This window comes from Bactrocera tryoni, unplaced genomic scaffold, assembly GCF_016617805.1.
Source record: "Bactrocera tryoni isolate S06 unplaced genomic scaffold, CSIRO_BtryS06_freeze2 scaffold_11, whole genome shotgun sequence".
Taxonomy (NCBI): domain Eukaryota; kingdom Metazoa; phylum Arthropoda; class Insecta; order Diptera; family Tephritidae; genus Bactrocera; species Bactrocera tryoni.
The window spans coordinates 11,032,623-11,056,951 of record NW_024395824.1 but is presented as its reverse complement, the minus strand read 5'-3'; the positions used below and the strand labels follow the sequence as shown (position 1 = coordinate 11,056,951).

Here is a 24,329-nt window from a genome sequence, read left to right as displayed (position 1 = left end):
TCTAGCCCCAATGCACTTAATATAATTATTCTATCAAAAGTAAGTCACATAAATTGGGGTAAGTTAGTTTTTTTCAAAATTTATTTTATACGATTGCACTTAATATAATTATTCTATCAAAAGTAAGTCACATAAATTGGGGTAAGTTAATTTTTTTCAAAATTTATTCTATACGATTATAACATAAGAGTGTAAGGATCAAATATAACTTCACACAATAAAAAGTACTATTAAAAAGTTCCCTCTATTCGTGTTTCTAAGGATATTTTGTCAAGCATTTTACCGATTAGTGAATGTAAACAACTTAAAAGCTTTAAATACAGAATATCGCAGGGTTTGAGTTCAGTTTTAGTATCGTCAAATTTGGAACATTTTTTATGACTCTATTACTGTGGTAAGTTGCTATAAACTCGCTTAAACACCTGCAATGTCTTCGATCCTTGGCGTTGAGTCATGAAAGTGCTGTTTTATCTAAAACTCAGTTTTAGCATTCTTGCTTTTACTTATTTACTACACATATGGTAGATACGTTATATCCGAATTTTGCCTAATGCACTTTTACCAAACCAATAGATATTGAATAGATGAGTTTTTACACATAATTAAAATCTTGAACAACGGATGCATATTTGAAAATAACACTAATAAATCTTTTTTTAATTTTACAGATTTTTGTAATATTACCTATACAAAAATCGTCATGGAGTCTAATACTAAGTCAAAGGTAAGAATCTGAGGGTTGCTGCTCCTTTTACTGTTTCCTGCGAATAGTTTTGGTATTATAACATAACATTACAATAGTAAATTCAGTAGCACGCTTGTACAATGTTGCATACAGCAATCCATATTGTTAAATATTGGCAATAGGGTGTCCGTTATTTCCCAAATTTATTTTTCATAATTTTTTTAGGGCATTTACTAAAAATTTTGAGGGCGCTGCAGATTCAAAAATAAATTTGGGAAATAACGGACACCCTAATTGGCAAGGCTTTCTTATTAATGTTATGTTTTTACACTTTTAGAAATGTTTGTCATCACTTCGATTTATTATTAAAAAACTTGTGAAAACTACAATGTGCTTTCACACAAGTTCAACTATAATAAGTAAGGAAGGGCTAAGTTCGGGTGTAACCGAACATTTTACACACTTTCAACTTGCAAAAATCAAAGGCGGAGAAATACTTTAAGCGTGGTTATTGCCCGCTTTCGCTATTTTCACAAGGTCACATAGGAATATGAAAATAAAAATAAAACACACCAAATTTTGTCGAAATCGGTCAGTCGGGTCTCGAGATATGGGATTTCGCCAAAAAGTCACACCGGCTCTCATAAAATTCCTTCATACCATCTCGATGGTAAGACTTAATGTCTTTGGAGTGTTTAGTTATTGATTTATCCCGCTTTTAGTAGTTTTTAAAAGTACGGTTATATGGGAGCGGGGTTTTCATCCGATTTCATCCATTTTCACAATATTGGTAGAATTTCTTATACATGTGGGGTCATGTGTAGAAGTTCACGCAAGTGAGGAAAGTTCTCTGATCGCCATTCACTTGGAAGTGGCCAGAAACGATTCTTTTACATATGACTCAAGCAGCTCACGACTTCCGGTTTTTGACCAAGTATCCTCTGGGTAGCCTAAGAACATCCGTTTGAAGGCGAGCTTACGTGAAAAGGCGAAACATCCCCTCCGCGGGGTTGTGCGCTGGATTTGGGACGCACCACGTGAAAAACGCAACCAATGAAAAGAACAACAAGCCTCGGATGAGTTACCCCCTTTTGATGACAACTACGGCAAACGAATTAAGGACTACGAATTGAGGGCATGCACCTGGAATGTCCGGTCTCTTAATTGGAAAGGTGCCGCTGCCCAGCTGGTTGGTGTCCTCGTTAGAGTGAAGGCTGACGTCACCGCCGTCCAAGAAATGCGATGGACGGGACAAGGACTGAGACGAGTAGGTCCTTGTGGCATTTACTACAGTGGCCATATAAAGGAGCGAAAGTTTGGAGTGGGATTCGCGGTGGAAGAGAGACTTCGTCGCCAAGTACTATCATTCACTCCGGTGAATGAACGTCTAGCCATAATCCGCATCAAAGCGAGGTTCTTCAACATACCTCTGATTTGCGCCCACGCCCCGACGGAAGAGAAGGACGATGTGACCAAAGATGCTTGGAGAACACCTATGAGCGCTGCCCCCGCCACGATGTCAAAACCGTTCTTGGCGACTTTAACGGAAACACATCGCCAAATGGGTTGATGCTGATCGACTTCGCCGGGGCCCGAAATATGGTTATCTGTAGTACTAGATTCCAGCATAAGAAGATTCATCAAGCCACCTGGCTGTCTCCGGATCGAAAAACCACCAACCAGATCGAACATGTTGTGATAGACGGAAGACACGTCTCCAGAGTTTTAGATATACGTGCGCTCCGAGGTCCTACCATCGACTCGGACCACTATCTTGTTGCAGCCAAGATTCGCACCCGTCTCTGTGCAGCAAAAAACGCACGCCAACAAACACAAGGAAGTTTCGACGTCGAGAAGCTGCAATCACAACAGATAGCCGAACGATTTTCTACTGGACTTACACTCCTGCTCTCTGAGAGTACTCGTCATAAAGGGAACTGTGGAACAGCATTCCAAGCTCCTTACGTACAGCTGCAAGCGAAACCATTGGTTTTCGGAAAATGCAAAAAAACAGCTGGTACGACGAGGAGTGCCGTGTTGCAGCGAAGAGAAAACAGGCTGCCTACCTCGCAACGTTACGATCGACCACAACACGTGCGTGATGGGATAGATACCGAGAGTTGAAGAGGGAAGCGAGACGCATTTGCAGACAGAAAAAGAAAGAGGCCGAAATGCGTGAGTATGAAGAGCTTAATAAGCTGGCCGACAGGGGTAGTGCTCGAAAATTCTACGAAAAGATGCGGCGGCTAACTGAAGGTTTCAAGACAGGAGCATACTCTTGTAGAACCCCCAAAGGTGATCTAGTGACCGATGCCCAGAGCATAGTAAAATTATGGAGGGAACACTTTTCCAGCCTGCTGAATGGCAATGATCGTAAAACGTCAGGAGAAGGCGAATCCGGCCGAGCTTTTCAAACACGGCGGCGAAGAACTGATAAGAAGCATGAATCAGCTTCTTTGCAAAATATGGTCGGACGAAAGCATGCCCAACGATTGGAATTTAAGTGTGCTCTGCCCAATCCACAAAAAGGGAGACCCCACAATCTGCGCTAACTACCGAGGGATATGCATCACATATAAGGTTCTATCGAGCGTATTGTGTGAACGATTAAAGCCCACCATCAACAAACTGATTGGACCTTATCAGTGTGGCCTTAGACCTTGCAAATTAACAACCGTCCAGATATTCACCATGTTTTAAATTTTGGAAAAAATCCGTGAAAGGAGAATCGACACACACCACCTCTTTGTCGATTTCAAAGCTGCTTTCGACAGCACGAAAAGGAGATACCTCTACGCCGCGATGTCTGAATTTGGTATCCCAGCGAAACTAATACGGCTGTGTAAACTGACGTTGAGCAACAACAAAAGCTCCGTCGGGATCGGTAAGGACCTCACCGAGCCGTTCGATACCAAACGAGGTTTCAGACAAGGCGACTACCTATCGTGCGACTTCTTTAACCTGCTGCTGGAGAAAATAATTCGAGCTGCAGAACTTAATTGAGCAGGTACAATCTTTTATAAAAGTGTACAGCTGCTGGCGTATGCCGATGATATTGATATCATCAGCCTCAACACCCGCGCCGTTAGTTCTGCTTTTTCCAGACTGGACAAGGAAGCAATGCAAATGGGTCTGGCAGTGAACGAGGGCAAGACGAAATATCTCCTGTCCTGAAACAAACATTCGGCAGTTGGCTCTCACGTTACTGTTGACAGTCATAACATTGAAGTCATAGTTAATTTCATCTATTTTGGAACCAGTGTAAACCCCACCAACAATGTCTGCCTGGAAATTCAACGCAGGGTAACTCTTGCCAACAGGTGCTACTTCGGACTGAGTAGGCAATTGAGAAGTAAAGTCCTCTCTTGACGAACAAAAGCCAAACTCTATAACTCACTCATAATTCCCGTCCTGCTATATGATGCAGGGGCTTGGACGATGACAACAACTGCTGAGTTTACGTTGCGAGTTTTCGAGAGAAAAGTTTTGAGGAAGATTTACGGTCCTTTGTGCGTTGGCCACGGCGAATATCGCATTCGATGGAACGATGAGTTGTATGAGATATATGACGACATTGACATAGAAGGACCGGGTGGAGAAGGACCTGGCTACGCTTGGAATATCCAATTGGCGCTACTTAGCGAAAAGAAGAAACGACTGACGCGCTGTTGTTAACTCGGCCATCATCGCGTAAGCGGTGTCTACGCCAATTAAGAAGAAAAGGATACTATATTTAAAAACCTTAAAGTTAAAGGCTTAAAGTTTTAGAGGCAGAAAAAAGGATATATTTGTGTTTTTTTTTCAGCGACATGAGTAATACAATTTTATAAAATTTGGTGACATATTATTGTACAACTTTGAATGTATATTAGAAAAATTTTTCAATGAAAAATATTAATAAATAAGCCTGTGACGGTGAATCTGCAGAAGCGCCTTGAAAAAAAGTGGAAAGTTATAACTCTTTTTATTTCTCGAGATAATAATAATATTACTCCTGTCGCCGCAAAAAAAACAAAAATATGTCCTTTTTTTGCCTTTAAAACCTTACTCCCTCTTCTAGGAGGGAGCCTGCTTTAGAGGCTTCAAAAAATCGATAGTTTCGAGGATTGTTTTAGGAGGGAAAGAAATAATTGATTAAAGTGAAATTTTTAGGGTTTATAGTTATATATTTAAACATCATTCATAAATTTTTTGGATACGAAATCTTTGATATTCTGCCTTTGGGAAGCAACTGCTCGATGCATCTCGCATGTGCATTTGTCGAACGGCGGGCAGGATGCAGGTCGCAATTTCTATCGGAAACAAAAAATTCAAAATGATTCATATTTATTAATAATTTATCTTCTAGTTAAACTAAGAAAATTCCATAAAAAAAGAGTTTAAAATTTTACAAATTTTTTAAAAAATTAAAAAAAGTGGGTTTTGACCAAAAAAATTTACTTTATGTTGTTTAAAAATATGTTGAAACTTGGCTTTTAATAGTTTTTTTTAGTTTAAATAGAAGATAATTTAATGCCAGAGATAATTAACTTTGCCCCAATTCCATACGACGTTTAGTTTTTTTTTTTATCTTGCCCGTATGAGTGCCAAGCACTCATATATCTGCTAGACGCTCGGTCAGTATTTCCCTTCTAGATTCGAAAATATTTCGAGTTCCCATCTATAACTTTGGAGACATGTTCTTAGATAATTTTTAAAGAGATTGAAGCAAAAAAAATTTTTTTAATTTTTTTTTGAAGCTTCTAAAGCAGGCTCCCCCTTAAAGCACTTAAACAGCTTAAGGCGATGTCAAAAATCGGGTTTGAGAAGTGTTTCGACTATTGGAAGAAGCGTTGGCATAAGTTCTTAATATCGAATGGGGACTATTTTGATGGCGACAATATTAATGTAGACAAATCTATATACTATACATATATAAAAAAAAGTTGTGTTAGTTACAGCACTTAGCCATTGGTGGGGAGGTAGCTTAGAACCAGGGTAAGGACATAGGCTACTTTTTTTTATCTCTTTATGTTAAAATTCAATACAATTCATAAATACAAAAATTATATCTCGAATCACAAGCATTTGTTGAAAATTCATGATTGTAAGAGGAAATTATTAATGGCAATTTTGATATTTTTGGAAAATCAATATAAATTAAACGAAAAAAATTATTTGTTATTAAATACGTTAAAATATAATACATAAAGTGCAATTAAAAGCAATACTTTATTGTAACGCGAAAAAAGTGTGCGAAAAAGTTAAGAATATTGGAAAAATGGATAGCAAACTGTGCGTTGTTTATTTTCTGTCATCTAGTTAAATATATTAAAACTTGTTTTTGTTAATATACTTGCACACATTGCTGTTAAATTTGGATTACGATTAGTAAGCAATTAGATTAAATTTGAAAAGGAATGGTATTGATTACATAATTCTCTTTTTAACAATTCCTGATTATTAATTAATTATGTTTACAAATAATCCAAAAATAATTAAGATTAGTTAGGATTACGAGAAAATAATCAAAAATAATCAAAAGTAATCAAAAAAGTAATTGGCTACTTTCAAGGATTATTTTTGATTATTTTCGATTATTTTTAAAAAAATTTGAAAGCTCATCATTTTATACTTACATTTCGTTTTGAAAAATTTGCATTGAAAACATTCTGAACAAATAAAACAAAATTAGATAGTTTTTGTATACAAAATAAAGGTGTAATCACTTCAATAACAAAACAACCAATAACATTTTAGTCCTTCCTAAATCAAAAAAAGGGAAAAATACGTGGAAAAATAATAAAGAAAACAAATACATTCAATTCACAAAAAGTTTTATAATTTACATAGTATATTTACAATTGGCCTTCATTACAACTAATTTTTCAAAAGAAAAATCAGACAATGATTGCCGCCTTGGACTGTTGACGATCCCGGATGAAAACAGTCGTTCAACTGGAGCTGAAGACGTTAAGGGCGTGTTAAAAAAAATAAATGCCCCCTTAATAAACCATATTTTTGGTAAATCTCGTCAGCACTTGCATTGTCATTTAAATAGCTGAAGAACTGCTGTTTTATTACGGATCGTTGGTCAACTTTAATCTGTTCTTGTGGAGAAGAACTTACTTCAATTTCATCATCTGCAAAGTTAAATCTTTAAAATGAAAAACAAAATAAATGTACGCATAAGCCGCATAAGCTCACCATCATTACTGAAATCAAAAAAATCCATAGTTAATGTTGCTTTCTCCTTGAAGAAAGTCCAGGGCTACCTTTAATGGTAGTGCAATTTGTTTTTCAATATGAATAAAGGTTTAGTGATAATGACATTTTTTCCACTATCACTAAATTTTCAGTGATAATGGATTTTCCTGTTTAACTACCAATGAAGAAATAGAAACCTTATTGTACTTACAACACTCACAAAAAATGTACGCAAAAGAAATATTTACTTTATACAAAATGCAGAATCAAGAAGAATGCAACAGGTTATCTATTATCAAATTGATGAACATCAGTAGTAATAACAAAAAGTGAAAAACAACAACTAACATGAAACACTAGTGCCATAATTTCGCAAAAAAAAAAAATAATCAAAAACAATCAAAAGTAATCTTCGAAAGTAGTCAAATTATTTTTCGATTACTTTTTATTATTTTTGATTATTTTTTCGAAATTTTTATTAATCTTGACTATTTTCCGATTATCTGTAATCGTAATCAATTTGTAATCGTCCGAATCTGAAAATAATCGTAATATAATCATTCTTCACCTTTCAAAAAAAATCTAATTACTAATTATTATGATTAGTAATCATTACTTAACAGCTTTGCTTGCACATAATGTAATTAGCAATATACAAAGTACTTATCTCTGATGCTGTAAACGTAAAGGAGGCGACAAGTTGCCTACTCAAATTTGGTAAATTCAGCTAAATGCACGAAATTTTTGTGCAGTACTAATTGGCATTAACATGAATCAAATGCGCAAGTTAATGCAAACTAAGCCCGCTAATACAAATTTGGGCTGTCGTCTGTCAAGGCTATTACACTGTGACCCGATTTGACTGAAAATTGGTGGAGAGGTAGCTTATAACCAGAGGACGGAAATGGGGTACTTTTTATTTCTTTATGTTAAAAGTCAGTGCAATTCATAAATACAAAAATTATATTTCAAATCATAAGCACTTTGTCATGTTTATAGGAATCATTTGAATATTTTATTACTTCACAAAATAAAATACCAAGCCATAGCTGGCAGTGAACAATCATTAAATTTTATGTTTCCTACTAGATAATGAATAAAAATGAATCCATTAACTAATCAATCGAATATTTGAACTCCGTGAATGAGCCGGGCTTGCCAAAACACAATTTAGACCTAATGTTGGCTCCGAAGTAATAATGCTTCGAAACATAAACCAAGCAAACCATGTAACGGTACGCGTTTGGTGGTAAGTAAATCGATGAACAATGTGACTTGCATTACAATACTCAAAAGAAAATTCGAAATTGAGGCAGTTTTGATTCGGAGTATACCGATGATCCCAACCGATATGCCGTTTGAGGTTAAAATAGTTCAATTTCCGATTCTGTCATTCGTAATGACCATTAACAAATCGCAATGTCAATCTTTTAAAGTTTGTGGTTTGAATCTGTAATATGTAATGTACGAGGTGTGTTCAAAAAGTATCGCGAATTTTGAATTTTCGCGGGTTACGTATATTCAAATTTCGAATTTTTTGTGGCGTTATGTTGGTACTCATATCTCTCACTTATGCCGACAAGCTCGGCCATTTTTAATGTTCATTTAATTGTTGACAGCTGCTTTGCTTGCACGTGTTTTGGATCGTCTTCGATTTTTACCTATTCAGAAAAATGGATCAAAGAGCCTGTATCAAATTTTGTGTGAAAAATGAAATTAAGTGCATTCCGAATGTTCACTGTGGCATACGAAGAAGCTACCTTGGACCGAAGCAACGTTTATCGGTGGTACAAAATGTTCTCAGAAGGCCGAGAAGATGTGAACGACGAAGTGCGTGCCGGAAGGCCGAGCACTTCAACAACAGACGAAAAAATTAATGAAGTGGAGAAAATGGAATTGGCCAATCGTCGAATCACCGTTAGAGAAGTTGCTGAGGACCTAAACATATCAATTGGCTCGAGCCATTCGATTTTTATCAATGATTTGGGCATGAGACGGGTCGCCGGGAAATTCGATTTTGCACTACGATAACGCCCCTGCTCACACATCGTTGCTTGTGCGCGACTTTTTGGCCAAAAACAACACACTAATGATGCCGCAGCCACCGTATTCCCAAGATCTGGCCCCCCTGTGACTTTTTCTTGTTCCCTAAACTGAAGAGGCCCATAAAAGGACGACGTTACGCTTCTCTTGACGAGATAAAGACGGCATCGAAGGAGGAGCTGAAGAAGATAAAAAAAATGATTTTTTGAAGTGCTTCGAAGATTGGACAAAATATATATTCATGAATAAATAAATAATTTTTGAAAAAACACAAAATTCGCGATACTTTTTGAGCACACCTCGTATTCGCATGTTTAAGGGACAGAAGGTCATCTGCGTTGCTTGTTCTTGCGCCTGATAATTAAACAAAAAATATCTATAAAAAAAGAACTTAACTAAATCCAAAACCTGCTATTTGTTTCCTTCAAGGAAAAACAGACTTCACCGGATCCTCTAGTTTATATATAAAAAAGAAAGTCTGGTTACTTACACTAATTCAAGAACAGCTGAACCGATTTGGCTGAAAATTGGTGGGGAGGTAGCTTAGAACCAAGGGTCGGACATAGGATACTTTTTATATCTTTATGTTAAAAGTCCATACAATTCATAAATACCAAATTTCAAATCAAAAGCATGTGTTCAAAATTCTTGTAAGAAGCATTTGAAAATTTTATTACTCCAAAAAAAGAAAGAAATAAGTAAATTTTGTTAAGACGAACCTGTCAGATGTTTTTAATATCACAACAAAAAATTACATTCACATTTTCGTCCTCAAGGCATTGCGGCTACTTTGCTAGATTATGGGCGAATAACAAACCAACGCGACATCTTATATAAAAAATAGCGGAATAACTGCTGTGTTATTTAAACGGAAACGATGAAGTATATGCGTACAATCTCAAACTGATCCTTCCTCAAAAATAATACAATTGCTAAATATTTGAAATGGTAAAATAGAACTGCCACAAAATACGCAGTGCAGTGGATCATAACCACGAGCATCCAAAAAGACTGATGCCATAACCTTGCCAGACGACTTTTTCGTCTTTTCACACTTGAGGACTGGTTCATAATGTGCCGTCCACTAGGCTGACTGTCGATTGGACTGCAGTGTGAAATGATGGAGCCATATTTCTATTGTCACACATCAGTGGCGTATCTACAACTTCGGGCGCCCGGGGCCAAGGATGTTCTGCCGCCCCCCCTTTATCTACCTACCTACAAGTTTCATGAGGTGGTTCGAACAAAAGTGAATTTTTACAAAATATCTTCGATATTAAGTATATAAAATTTAGAACTAGAAGTTCCAAAATTCTCACAATACGGTTTTTGAGGAAATTGATAGTAAATTTACAAGACATCTTATTAAAAGCCATAGAAAAAACCCATTTTCGCCCTATATCTTGTACACTTTTGACACAATTTTCAGAAATTTTTGCCTGAATTGGAGTTTTTAATATCATTTTTGAAAATTTGGAGAAATAAAAGTATTTGTTACATTCAAAGCATAGGGTAACTGTGAGAGTGACACGTCGCTAGACAAAGCTAGAAAAGTGCATCTTTAAGTTCTATCACTATTTTTAAGAAAGATATAAGCCAAAAGATATAAGACAAATTCAAAGACTGAAGAGTATTCGAGTAAAAATTAATATTTTTCATTGTTATTCAGATTATTTCATTGTGAGTGTAAAACTCTTTATCTTTTATAATAAATTCTGTAAAAAAAATTTGTTGAAGTTTTTTTCTGAATATTAAAAAACAGCGAAAATCGTTTTGCCGCCCCCCATGACGTGGCGCCCGGGGCGACGGCCCCCTTCGGACCCTCAAGCTAACGTTTCAGAGATGGACTAGTTCAGACAAATAAAAACTAATTGCGAATGTTATGTAGAATTGTTGCGAGAGTTATGTTCTTCTAAATGATTGCTGCACATTTTGGCTAATACTAGACGATTCCTAATCCAAACGTAACACGTCATATAATCGGTTCACACTCTTTCTAACAATAATATTATGAGCATAGAAATTAGTTTATGAGATCCCGCGAATACGATGGACGCGGAAGCTGTTGATGCCAAACTCATGTAAATTCTACATTGGCTTTTATATAAACTTAATTTTCTGTATAAACTTAATTTTTATGTCTTCCAATTTGTTTTTCTTTTGCAATTGGTTATTGAGCAATATATCATACGAAATGAGGTAAGAAATGTGCGCGGAAAAAAATAAATAGCAAATGTAAAGGGACTTTGTGGCAATATTGGATGTAACCGGTTAAAAATAAAAGTTCTATAAAAGAACTTTCGTCTATCTGATCGGTTACATTTAGCATCACATGTGATGCTAAAAATTTATGTAGATGCACCCGTACATTTTAAATTGGCTACACTTGTATTTCATCAACAAAACAGTACACGTTCAAATTTCATAGTCATGCATTTGTTTTTTAGTATTTATCGTTAAGGTCATAGTGATTTATTGCATACATGCATTTAAGAACACTTATGAATTATATATTGTTTCCTAACAGATGTCAAGCACCAGTAAATCCATCAGCAGTTCATCAACAATACAGCAGTCGTCCACTATAAGCATACAAAGCAGTAGCAACAAACAAATATTTACTATTGATGCCGGGGAATTAATGAAAATGCCTTCAGTTCCCATTATCCATAACGATACAGCCAGAACTGGCAAGCAAAAAGGGGCTCTTACAACGCCAGTTAACGAAAATGCACCTTTTCAGAAGCAATCACAATTTCAATATTCTAATGAAGATCTGCCCGCCATAAACCAGCTCTCTTCGTCTTTACCAACTTCATCCTTTTCTTCACAACCTTCTACCGATATGAAGATAACTTCAAAAACCGACGCAGTATCGGATATATTAATAAGTCACTCTGTCATGTTAATGGAATCTACCAAAAAACAGCTAATAACAGCTGCTTCTTCTACCTGTACTAATAATTCGTCTGGCTTATTGAAATCTTCCGAATCTGTCGAACGAGCTTGTTTACAAACCTCATCTAGTATGGAAGAAGCTAAATTAGAAATCAAATCATAAATGTATATACAAGTATACAAGTATTTCTTATGTATAGTTGCACAGGGCATATTTAATGTGTGTCTGTATTTGATGCAACAAATTAATAAACAAATTTACGTAAATGTATAAGTATGTATTTGGGGCATTCATTTTATCATCAATTTGGTTGTTCTCATTGAACTGTTTCCGATTCGCTAATTATTTGTTCTCTATATGTAGGCGCTGCTATCTTGTTGATTCACCAAGCGTTGGAGTGAAGCGAACCGAACAAACTGTACCAGAGGTTCAAACAAATTTGAAACACTTGCTGTTCAACCCTGCGGTTACATGTCTTCTGAAGCATGCGCAATTGTATTGCGATCCCCTTTGGTTGTGTATTTCTTATCTTCGTCCAAAAACGTTTCAGTAACTTCTTACTCTTGTTTGTGAAAAATTTATTAAAGCTTTATGTTTAAAATAGAAAACATAAAAAAATCTTAATACTTTCAATATGTAATTTGAGCTATGCAGTAAAACTTATAACTGACCTAAAATATGCAAAACGAACTTGGTAGCATTACTCTCGTACGAAATACATTCTTTTTATACTATTATTCACATAATTAATTATTCAATTCAGTGAACATTTTATCTACGAATAAAAGCAAAAACGTTTTGTATAAGAATAAGTGATTGTACTTGAGGTTTAATTATGAATATCTTCATACAAATAAATTTCATTGGAAAAATTAACGAATTTAAGCCTTCTTTATCAATGTCTGGTTACCAGTTGATAGAGTTGTTCGTTTAATAGATTGTACTTAATAAACATTAACAATATGCATGGTTAATGGTGGTGTACGCTTAATAGAGTGTCCATTGAATATCACTGTATTTTTTATTTATGAATTGTTTTTACTATTCTATCTTCGAAGTTGGTTCGAACTGAACACATTGTGCTAAATTTTACTAAAGTCGGTTCAGTAGATTAGGAAACCATTGCGGACAAACAACGTGACACGTACTTTTAATATATAAAGATTTACACGACACGGCACAATATTGAACGAATCGAAGACATCTATTTTCTCATTATTTCTTCTAAAACTTCATCTATCTATTCCTTCCGTTTTTATTTTCTTGACACATTGAAGGGCAGTAGAAACTAATAAAGTACAAGACTTTATATGTTTGTGTTTTTTAGAATAATATAAGGATAGCTTACTCGTTCGCTTATATATATTTAATTTTGATTAATTCAGCACTTTAAAGTAAGTTTCGGCTATCATCGTCATGGCGCCAGCGGATTCCAGATACTACGTAATGGGATGATGGCGGCTATAGCACCAAAATTTTAAATTAGATGTTGAATGCCTCAAATACAAAACATTTGTATTCAACAATGTATTTTTGGGAGATTTACATGCAAACTAACATTTCACAAAAAATCACTTTAATATATTAACAACTTCCAACGTAAAAAGCTGTCATTGCCTCCAAAACATGGCGCCAAACTATGTATACCCCGGTAGCTTCTAAAAGCAACCGTTTTATTCGGGGATGCCACACAAAGAACTCCGCTTTAACGGCTATAGACACAGTGAATGAGTGAAGAAATTAAAAAAAAATAATAAAATAAAATAAATATATCATATATATTACACAGTACAACAGCTAATCTGGGGGGTGAGAAATTCCAAGTCAGGGTGATGGTACTAAACCCTTTGGGGGTTTTACTATACTGGCCTAGTATCCCGACATGGAATTTCTCACCCCCCAGACAATAATCCCAAAAATGTTCCACAGTGTTATTATATGTTTATTAAAAAATAATAATAATGCAAATAAAGTGATTTGAAGATATTATGATTATGCTTATTACTTTTATATACACATTAGGGTGTTTTTTTCATCATGTAATTTCCTTGGAAATGCCCTAAAAAAATTCCCTGAAAATTTGAGCACTTAATATTAACATTAAAGACTGGACAAGGCATGTAAATATTTTCCATAGAAAATACAGGACAATCGTGATTTTTTATCTTTAAATTTCTATAGCTCAGAGGCATTTTATGGCATCGCTTTGACTTTAGACACATACATATTTCTTAGAATAGAACACTACAAAAGTGTCCATTGCGACAAAGTCGAAACTCACACCGGCGAGGTAGTACGGGCTCTAAACCTGACTTTTTCACGAAATTCGCATTTCTTTGTATATATCTCGTAAATGACAAGAGCTATAGAAAAAATGTGCATGACAAACTTGTAAGAAATTTCATATGCTACCAAAAAGATCCGTGGTCTATTGTTTTTTTAGGGTATTTCCAAGGAAATTTTATGATGGGACTGAAAAAAATGAATAGTTCAAAAAAAGAAAAACACACCTATACATATATATATAGTATACATATATCAGCATTTTAATACTAAGCAAACCAGCTCAGTGTATCTTGTGCTCCTCTTTAAAAGGCCTAATTAAGAAAAAGTAATGTGTTCGGAGTATTGTATTTTGTGTTGAAATGTTTGCCCTAAATGCTATCGATTAAAAAATTTTAAAACTATACATAAATATGTATTAAAATATTTAGTTAGATAGTTTGCTAAGAAGAACTTTTATATTTTCTTGTTTGGTTCTACGAGTTCTACCTTAATAAGCATTTTGTGATTATTCATATCTGATATACATAGATCGAAAAATAAAGTATGTGTTTATGAGACTTTCTATGTTTTTGAGTTGCATTTTATAATTACTGAATTATGTGAATCATCAGGTACCAATGATTTTATACAAGATTAATTATATTTATTTTAATCGGCCATCATACAATGAACCAGGACCGGTCCTTCCATATAGGCAAGCTTGGCAACTTATGTCTTATATCTTTTTCTTCTTAATTGGCGTAGACACCGCTTACACGACTATAGCCGAGTTAACAACAGCGCGCCAGTCGTTTCTTCTTTTCGCTACGTGGCGCCAATTGGATATTCCAAGCGTAGCCAGGTCCTTCTCCACCTGGTCCTTCCAACGGAGTGGAGGTCTTCCTCTTCCTCTGCTTCCCCCGGCGGGTACAGCGTCCAATACTTTCAGAGCTGGAGTGTTTCCGTCTATTCGGACTACATGACCTAGCCAGCGTAGCCGCTGTCTTTTAATTCGCTGAACTATGTCAATGTCGTCATATATCTCGTACAGCTCATCGTTCCATCGAATGCGATATTCGCCGTGGCCAATGCGCAAAGGACCATAAATCTTTCGCAGAACTTTTCTCTCGAAATCTCGCAACGTCGACTCATCAATTGTTGACATCGTCCAAGCCTCTGCACCATATAGCAGGACGGGAATTATGAGTGACTTATAGAATTTGGTTTTTGTTTGTCGAGAGAGGACTTTGCTTCTTAATTACCTACTCAGTCCGAAGTAGCACCTGTTGGCAACAGTTATCCTGCGTTGGATTTCTAGGCTGACATTGTTGGTGGTGTTTACGCTGGTTCCAAGATAGACGAAATTATCTACGACTTCAAAGTTATGACTGTCAACAGTGACGTGAGTGCCAAGTCGCGAGTGCGACGACTGTTTGTTTGATGACAGGAGATATTTCGTCTTGCCCTTATGTCTTATATATGTATGTATGTATAAAAACGAAACGCATTTTTTGTATGCCCGCGCATTACGCCCGAACCACAGCACGGAAAAACGTGAAAATTTGCGCGGGTATTTCTTTAGTCCTGGAGAATGTCCTAACGGCGGCCTGTTTTGCAAAATCACCCTCAATTTCACAATTTATATCTATATTTATAACTCAAGAACCGATTTGGCTGAAAATTGATGATGAGGAATCTCGGGACGGGCATAGGCTACTTTCTATCGTTTTATCTTAAAAGTCACAACAATTCATAAATAAAAAAAATATATTTCAAAATATAAGCATGTGTTCAATATTCATGTAAGAATCATTTGAACATTTTTTCTTAAAAAATACAAAATAAAATAAAATAAAACAGCTACCGGCAAGGTACAGTGTTTTTTGTTTACATACACACATATATCAAAATTATAGTGATAGTTGTAACTGAATGGGAAAAGGTTGAATCATAATTAGAGATGAGTGCATAATAGCTGACAAATATTCCTGGAGCATTGCACAGAACAAATGCAATATTTAAAAGGAACGATCAAGTCTGTGTTTCTTACGTGTAGTATCTGAGTATTTGCAATTACATTCGATGAATGTTGAACAAAACATTACCATATGATTAGGTTTAGGGCGTGAGACGCGCCCTCTTCTGCTATACTCCTACACTGTTATTCGCTATAACAAGAAGCATATATGTACAAGTATATGTATAACGATATACTCGTATGATGCAGATGCAGAGACTGTGAAAATGTTGTTAAATCATACATATTTATGTATGTACTATTCCTTAAGTGATTTTCGATTTCAATAAAAAATGTAGATTGCCAATTTAACTATTTCATTATATTGTTTCACGATAAATGATATCCTTGACAGCAAAAAGCGAGCGGAGCCGAGGGTTTAGAGTAGTATTTAAATAAAAAAGATTTACAAAATTACTTAATTTATTTCATTTGTATATATGTATTACAAGAAAGTCATAGTTTCATATTTTCGTATTATAAATTATAAACAACAACGGGAGTATTATTAATAATTTTTAATAATAGAACCTAGTGGTTGTTGTTGTATGGTGTTCGTTAATTGCGAGTATTCCGTTGATTTTCTCACAAAATATCAAGTATTTATGTATAATTATGAGGGAAAAGGAGCCAATTTGCGATCCTAAGCAAAATTTTAAAATTAATTTCTATTGTCTCATTATTTACACTGCATTGTCGTCCTTAAAACTTTTGGATTTTTATTTAATTTGGATCAGCATACGACTTTTACATACTGAGCCTTTTTGAACATTGTAAAAAGATTAGAAATGTCATTAACTCACGGTGGATTGAAGTACAAGCTACTGTCAGAAAAATTGCTTATATACATAACTGCTTTACTGAACGCCTTGAATTATATTCGTTCAAACGAATTAATATACATACATATATCGCTAATAATTTACTTACGGCAATATGGGTAGTGCTAACACTAATGTTATTGGGGAACACAGCTTTTCTCTAATTGAAACTTAAAACAAAACATACTTGCTCCCTACAATACAACCAATAAAACAATTATGTATGACTTTTGAAATGTTGTCAAACTTACACTTATCTGTGGTATTACGGTTTTCAACTCTGTGACTGGAGTATCAAAAGGTTCCAACTACTACCAAGCGGTGTAGTTGAACATTAGTACCTTTATTTAGGAAAAATATTAATAGAAAACAGAAAATGTGTAGAAAAACATTTTATTTATAGTTTTAAAATATTTTAATCAGTAATTTTGTACAAATACATACAAAGGTGTAAAAGTTGTTGAGCCTGTTGAGAAAAATCCCCAAACTGGGGGACAAGCGAAACAGCAAATATGGTACAACAGCAAAGGACTGTATGAAGTGTTTCGAGCATAAATAGTGGGTACAATGTATTAGTCCTAGGAGTATACTTTTTGAGTAAAACTTAGTTTTTGAAAAATTTTGCTTCTCTCCAGTCATTTATGTTTTATCCACTACGCACAAAAACGGTGTTCATAATATTTAAAACCTTCTTAACAACCATAATTACATTTCGTAACGAAACTCACAATTTTATGGTGAAGTTTGACATTTTTGATGTTATGCATACTTAGAAAGTTTTGACATACATTGTTTACAGAAACTTAATATATTCATCAAAAATTGGAATTAAATCCTGAACATTTTCGCGGGATTCTTTTTTTACAAATTTCGACGTGGACTTATGAAGAGTTAATGAGTGCATGGATGAACTTAACTCAATTTTTGACGGTCAAGCTCCATTAAAGAACAGTATTCATCGAAGGTACAGTAAATTCATTCGGGGTCGTAGATCACTCCAAAACGAATTGCGAGAAGCTCGTGCTCGGTTGCCGTTTCGGAAATTCTTATTGCTGTGCACAAGCTGATATTGCAAGACCGTCATGTGACATATTGTGAGAATGAGACAACTATGGCTATATATACATATATATATAATATATATAAATATAAAAATTTGTTCACGTTTGATCTAACGCAATATGTCAATCGCTTAGATTGGTCGAGAGAAATTTTAACAAAAAACGATAGTGGCGCTTCGAAACGCGCCTATGGCATTGCGACAGGTGATTAATTGAGGATTTCTGCGAATAAGCCCGAAAGTAAACAGCAGTCGACTGTATGGTTGTTTCCAGATGAGTCGAATTCAACAAAACGATGTTCGCTTATGAAGTACTTCCAAGCTAATGGTTGCCTATTTTTTTTTTGAAAAAACTGGACATGTAGAACAATAAGTTCTGATTGGTATACAAACATTTGTTTGCCAGTTTCTTCATTTCTTCACCATAACACATCAGAGATAAAGAGATGCCCAACACACCTGTCACTGGAAATGTGAGAACCGCAATTGGAATGACTAGAACGGCCAGATTGAAATTATACCAAAATATATGTGAACGGAGGAATTTGTTGCCCCCGTTCAAAACCACTAATAAAAAATGTAAAACAATGAAAATCAAAGAAAATGCGAAATTTAAATATATTTCATGAAACGTTTTGTTTTAATTTTCAGTTACCAATGATTAAAAGCATTTATTAATTGAGAACTAACAAGCTTAATTCACCTTATTAGGTATTGAAAGATCAAAAGTCAGTTGTTTTAATATATTATAAAATCAGAAAAAAGGATTTAAGTTTCGCCATATATTAAAAGTCCAATATATAATAATTTGCAATCGTAGTAAATGTTGGTTGTTTTAATTTAAATGCTCAAAAATTCTTATTTTGTTCGATCTGACCACAATGGAAAATGTTATAAAAAACTCTTATTTTGAGGCACTCTCACACTGGAATAAGTTGGGCATCCCATTATCCCTGCAACACATGATGGTACTCCGTAAACGAGGGCTGCTATATATATTCTGGCCTAGGGCAACACTATGTGTTGCCAGATGCAATCTGACATTTCCATTGGAAAGTTTGATATTTTTTAGCATAACATCACTCAGAACGTTTTGTCATTTAATCGTGAATTGTTTTATTTACAGGGAATTAAAAAATTCATCTCGGCCAAAAAATGGAATTAACTCGTGAACATTTTCGCGCGATCATTTTTCACAACTTTCGACGTGGATTATCACGACAAGAGTGCATTGATGAACTAAAATCTTTGTATGGCTATGAAGCACCATCCTATAGCACTTTGAAAAACTGGTACAACGAATTCAATCGTGGCCGACGCTCGCTCAAAGACGAATTCCGTGAAGGTCGTCCAAAAACAGCCGTTGTGCCAGAAAACATCGATGCCGTAGGTGAACTGATAATGCAAGACCGTCATGTAACATATCTTCAGATAGAGGCATGCTTATGCATCTCTCCCACCAGCATACATTCGATATTCGATATTGCATGAACACCTGGCCGTAAAAAAGGTTTGTTCTCGTTGGATCCCGCACAATTTGACAATCGCTCAAAAAAAGGCTGGTGTGGATTGGTGTAAAGAAATGTTGAAAAAATACGATCGCGGTGCTTCAAAAGACGTTTATAAGATCGTCACAGGTGACGAATCATGGATCTATGCATATGAGCCCGAAACAAAACAGCAATTGACAAAAAACAATAAAAAATAAAAAAAAAACATTTTCGTTGATAAATATGCCTATTTACATTATTAGGCCAGAAATATATATAGCACCTACGTAGTCCTGACTTAGCACCGACTGACTTCTTTTTATTCCTGTACGATAAAAATAAACTAAGAGGTCAACATGAGCAACGCAAAAGTGTATTGATCTTAATGGAGAACGATGAAATTTGTATTTGTGTTCTTATCCCGAAATATAAAAGGCAACCTACGTACTTGATGTTAGGCAGTTCAAATGAATTTGAATATGGGTTTGTAATATAAATCTAAAATAAAATTCATTTTAATAATTATTCACCTTTTCGTGAGCAATAACAGAATTGAATTCTTTGTAGTTTTCGTTTAAAGTTTAATTATTTGTTAAAACCTTATTTTTTTGGTTGGCAACACCAAGCAAACTTAAATTGAAAATATTTGAAAATCGTAATACCAAAAAAGAGTTGGGTTGAACGAGTAGAGTTGAAAATCAGAATAGGGGTATATTTTAAACCTTTGGTCTTTAAAATATTTCAAATAATTTCTTTCTTAAAGAGAAATAAGATTAGAAGTAGCGCAGAATTTGATAATTGCCTAGGGCGGTAAATTGTCTCGGGTCGGCACTGGTCTAAACAAATTATTTTAAGTTTGTTGGACACCCTATGAAGTACTATATACATACATATATATGTATGTTACTCAAAAAACTCGGCATGCTGAGTCGAGTTTGCCATGTCCGTCTATCTGTACAAAAGCGAACGAGTTTCCCGTTTATATACTCTTGCAAAATGTTTTCATATAGTATATGTAATAGTTTTGTTCACTTAACGATTGTTTGTATCACTTAAAAATAATCGAGTGAGATGCGCAAGCGTTAACTTGAGTAAAAATTAAGGTATGTTAATGAAAATAGGTTCGCGTGTTTCTTGGCAAAAAAGTGAGAATGACTTCGCAGATAGGCGTATTCGAACCATTGCCAAGCACACAACGCCATTTAATGTAAATATATAAAGTGCCATAACTATGCACTAAATTAAGATAAAACATTAAGCACTAGCAACAGGCAATCAATATCTCCTAAACCACATAAGGTACAATATCCGAATTCGCTCAGAACAAATCCCTCAAGCGCCCCTACCGACACTGAATGAATTTTGATATTGTGAGGTTGTGAGGTAGGCAGTCTGTTTTATTTCCGCTGCGACACGACATTCCTCACTTTCAAACGGATGTTCTTTGGTGACCAAGAGGATACTTGGTCTAATACCGGTCATGAGCTGCTTGAGCCATGTGTAAAAGAGAGGTTTCTGACTACTCTCAAGAGAAAGGCAATAAGAGAACTTTTCACACTTGCCTGAACTTCTACACATGACTCCATCCTCTCAATTTCTCTTTTATAAAATATTTATATATTATACAAAATATGGCATAGAATACACTGGTCAAAGTTTTATTTTTCCTGCCATGTGCCATATAACTTTCTCTTTCCCTGCTCTTTCCCATATTATCTTTAAATTTATCTAAAAGACATGTGTGTCTTTAGAGACATTCTACATATCGTCAATGCAGTACTGTCTTAAAACTGGTCCAGTCTTTTTTCTCCTCATTGCTAAATAACTTCAAGAAAATGTCAGAATCCATAATTTATTTGAGCGCCTACAAAGGCTCCAGCTTTTTTTCGCTGTTGATCGGTTTGGAAAAAATATTTAAAAATTATCACCTGGCTCTCCAAATTTTCGGCAATCCAAACTTCATGGTTCTTTTTCACCTCGGTACCAGCCTAAAAAACGACGTAACCTAATATATTATAACCTAACTAATGTTATCATAATAGTTCATAATTATTATAAAAATAAGTTGGGTTTTTGTCTGTTGGCTATAGCTGATTAAACCGTTACATGTAATGAAAAATGGCCTGAACTTTGAAGCGAATCCGATGAGGATGGTTTGTAAAAAACAATCAGAAAATGTTCATTTTTACAATATTTCAAATCTGCACTTTTGCTTTCAACAACGGAATTGTTGAACGGCCTTAGGCACGAAGGGGTCAGGAAACAAAATGCCGCATAATAATATTAGCTTTTTTATAATCGATTTCTTTAAAACATTTTAAAATTAGTATGTATTTATTTATATTTTTAATTTTACGTAAATAAGCGCTGTAAGGTATCAGTATTTCTCAAAAAAAAAAAAATTAAGCACTATTATAATAGGATAAACTCCTCTGTTGAAATTGAGCTCTGTCAAAACACTCTTCTTCTTCTTCTTAATTGGCGTAGACACCGCTTACGCGATTATAGCCGAGTTAACAACAGCGCGCCAGTCGTTTCTTCTTTTCGCTACGTGGCGCCAATTGGATATTCCAAGCGAAGTCAGGTCCTTCTTCACTTGGTCCTTCCAACGGAGTGGAGGTCTTCCTCTTCCTCTGCTTTCTCCGGAGGGTACTGTGTCGAGTACTTTCAGAGCTGGAGTGTTTTCATCCATCCGGACAACATGACCTAGCCAGCGTAGCCGCTGTCTTTTAATTCGCTGAACTATGTCAATGTCGTCATATATCTCGTACAGCTCATCGTTCCATCGAATGCGATATTCGCCGTGGCCAATGCGCAAAGGACCATAAATTTTTGCAGAATTTTTCTCTCGAAAACTCGTAACGTCGACTCATCGGTTGTTGTCATCGCCCCAGCCTCTGCACCATACAGCAGGACGGGAATTATGAGCGACTTAGAGAGTTTAGCTTTTGTTCGTCGAGAGAGGACTTAACTTTTCAATTGCCTACTCAATCCGAAGTAGCATCTGTTGGCAAGAGCAATCCTGCGTTGGATTTCCAGGCTGACATCGTTGGTGGTGTTAATGCTGGTTTCTAAATAGACGAAATTATGTACAACTTCAAAGTTATTACTGTCAACGGTGAGGTGAGAGCCAAGTCGCGAGTACGACGACTGTTTGTTTGATGACGGGATATATTTCGTTTTGCCCTCGTTCACTGCCAGACCCATTTTCTGTGCTTCCTTGTCCAGCCTGGAGAAAGCAGAACTAACGGCGCGGGTGTTGAGGCCGATGATATCAATATCATCGGCATACGCCAGCAGCTGTACACTCTTATAGAAGATAGTACCTTCTCTATTTAGTTCTGCAGCTCGAACTATTTTCTCCAGAAGCAGGTTGAAGAAGTCGCACGATAGGGAGTCGCCTTGTCTGAAACCTCGTTTGGTATCGAACGGATCGGAGAGGTCCCTCCCGATTCTGACGGAGCTTTTGGTGTTACTCAACGTCAGTTTACACCGCCGTATTAGTTTTGCGGGGATACAAAATTCAGACATCGCGGCATAAAGGCAGCTCCTTTTCGTGCTGTCGAAAGCAGCTTTGAAATCGACGAAGAGGTGGTGTGTGTCGATTCTCCTTTCACGGGTCTTTTCCAAGATTTGGCGCATGGTGAATATCTAGTCGGTTGTTGATTTGCCAGGTCTGAAGCCACACTGATAAGGTCCAATCAGTTTGTTGACGGTGGGCTTTAATCTTTCACACAATACGCTCGACCTTATATGCGATGTTGAGGAGGCTAATCCCACGGTAGTTGGCGCAGATTATGGGGTCTCCTTTTTTATGGATTGGGCATAGCACACTTAAATTGCAATCGTTGGGCATGCTTTCGTCCGACCATATTTTACAAAGAAGCTGATGCATGCTCCTTATCAGTTCTTCGCCGCCGTGTTTGAATAGCTCGGCCGGCAATCCGTAGGCCCCTGCCGTTTTGTTGTTCTTCAGGCGGGCAATTGCTATTCGAACTTCTTCATGGTCGAGCAAAGGAACATCTGCTCCATCGTCATCGATTGGGGAATCGGGTTCGCCTTTTCCTGGCGTTGTGCGTTCACTGCCATTCAGCAAGCTGGAGAAGTGTTACAACTTGTCGAGAAATATACATACATTTCGCGACAATGTCGGCTATGTTGACACTTTTTATTCAATTTGCAGTGCTTTATTATTCAAAATTCACTTATGCTCTTTTCAAGTACTACTAAAGTACTTCTATTGGGGGGTATTTTCATAGCTTTCAATATATAAAATGGGCTAAATCGGAAAACAGTGATATTATGTCCAAACTTGAATTAAGTAAAAGTATAAAGTAATTGTGTGGTAGGATACAGGAGTTCATAAAAATGGCAATTTTATAATTTAATACCATATATAGAAGAAAAAATATATAAATTAAATAAATTTTGAGAGTCGGCAATGAGCCACGTTGCATTTTCTTTTTCTGAAGTGAACATCATGGGCAACATGCAAATACGGGGTTTCCAGGCCATTTTTCTTTTTAATTGTATTGAAACTTTTTTAATAAATTTTGTTTAAAATTCTTTTTGTTATCCTCGAGCATTTGAGGGGAAGTTCCATATGTGATTTTAGTCATATTGTTGATTATTAGTTGTATGTACATTAGGGTGATTCAAAAATTTTTTTTTTTTTTTTCAATTGGTACTCGCAAAAATAGGTTCCTAGACACCTCTAAGAAAGCCTCTCCAAATATGAGTTTTTAATTGTAACGGGAAGGTCCTCCGCCTAACGGTTTTCTATTTTTTCTTATTATCAGATAGAAAAATTTATATCTCGCTTCCAACTACTTACAAAAATATTTTGTTAATTAGGTTTTGTAG

The 24,329-nt window shown here is 35.7% G+C and overlaps 1 protein-coding gene across 1 annotated transcript in view; it reads left to right on the top strand.

Annotated features, from left to right (window-relative positions):
* The window catches only part of LOC120779765, a gene marked incomplete at its 3' end in the record, with an annotated part of 170,399 nt that overhangs the window by 12,288 nt on the left and 133,782 nt on the right, over positions 1-24,329 (top strand). Inside the window, exon 2 of the mRNA XM_040112145.1 lies at positions 669-724. Within this exon, the coding sequence (XP_039968079.1) occupies positions 701-724 (24 nt within the window). The remainder of the gene's footprint in view (positions 1-668; positions 725-24,329) is intronic.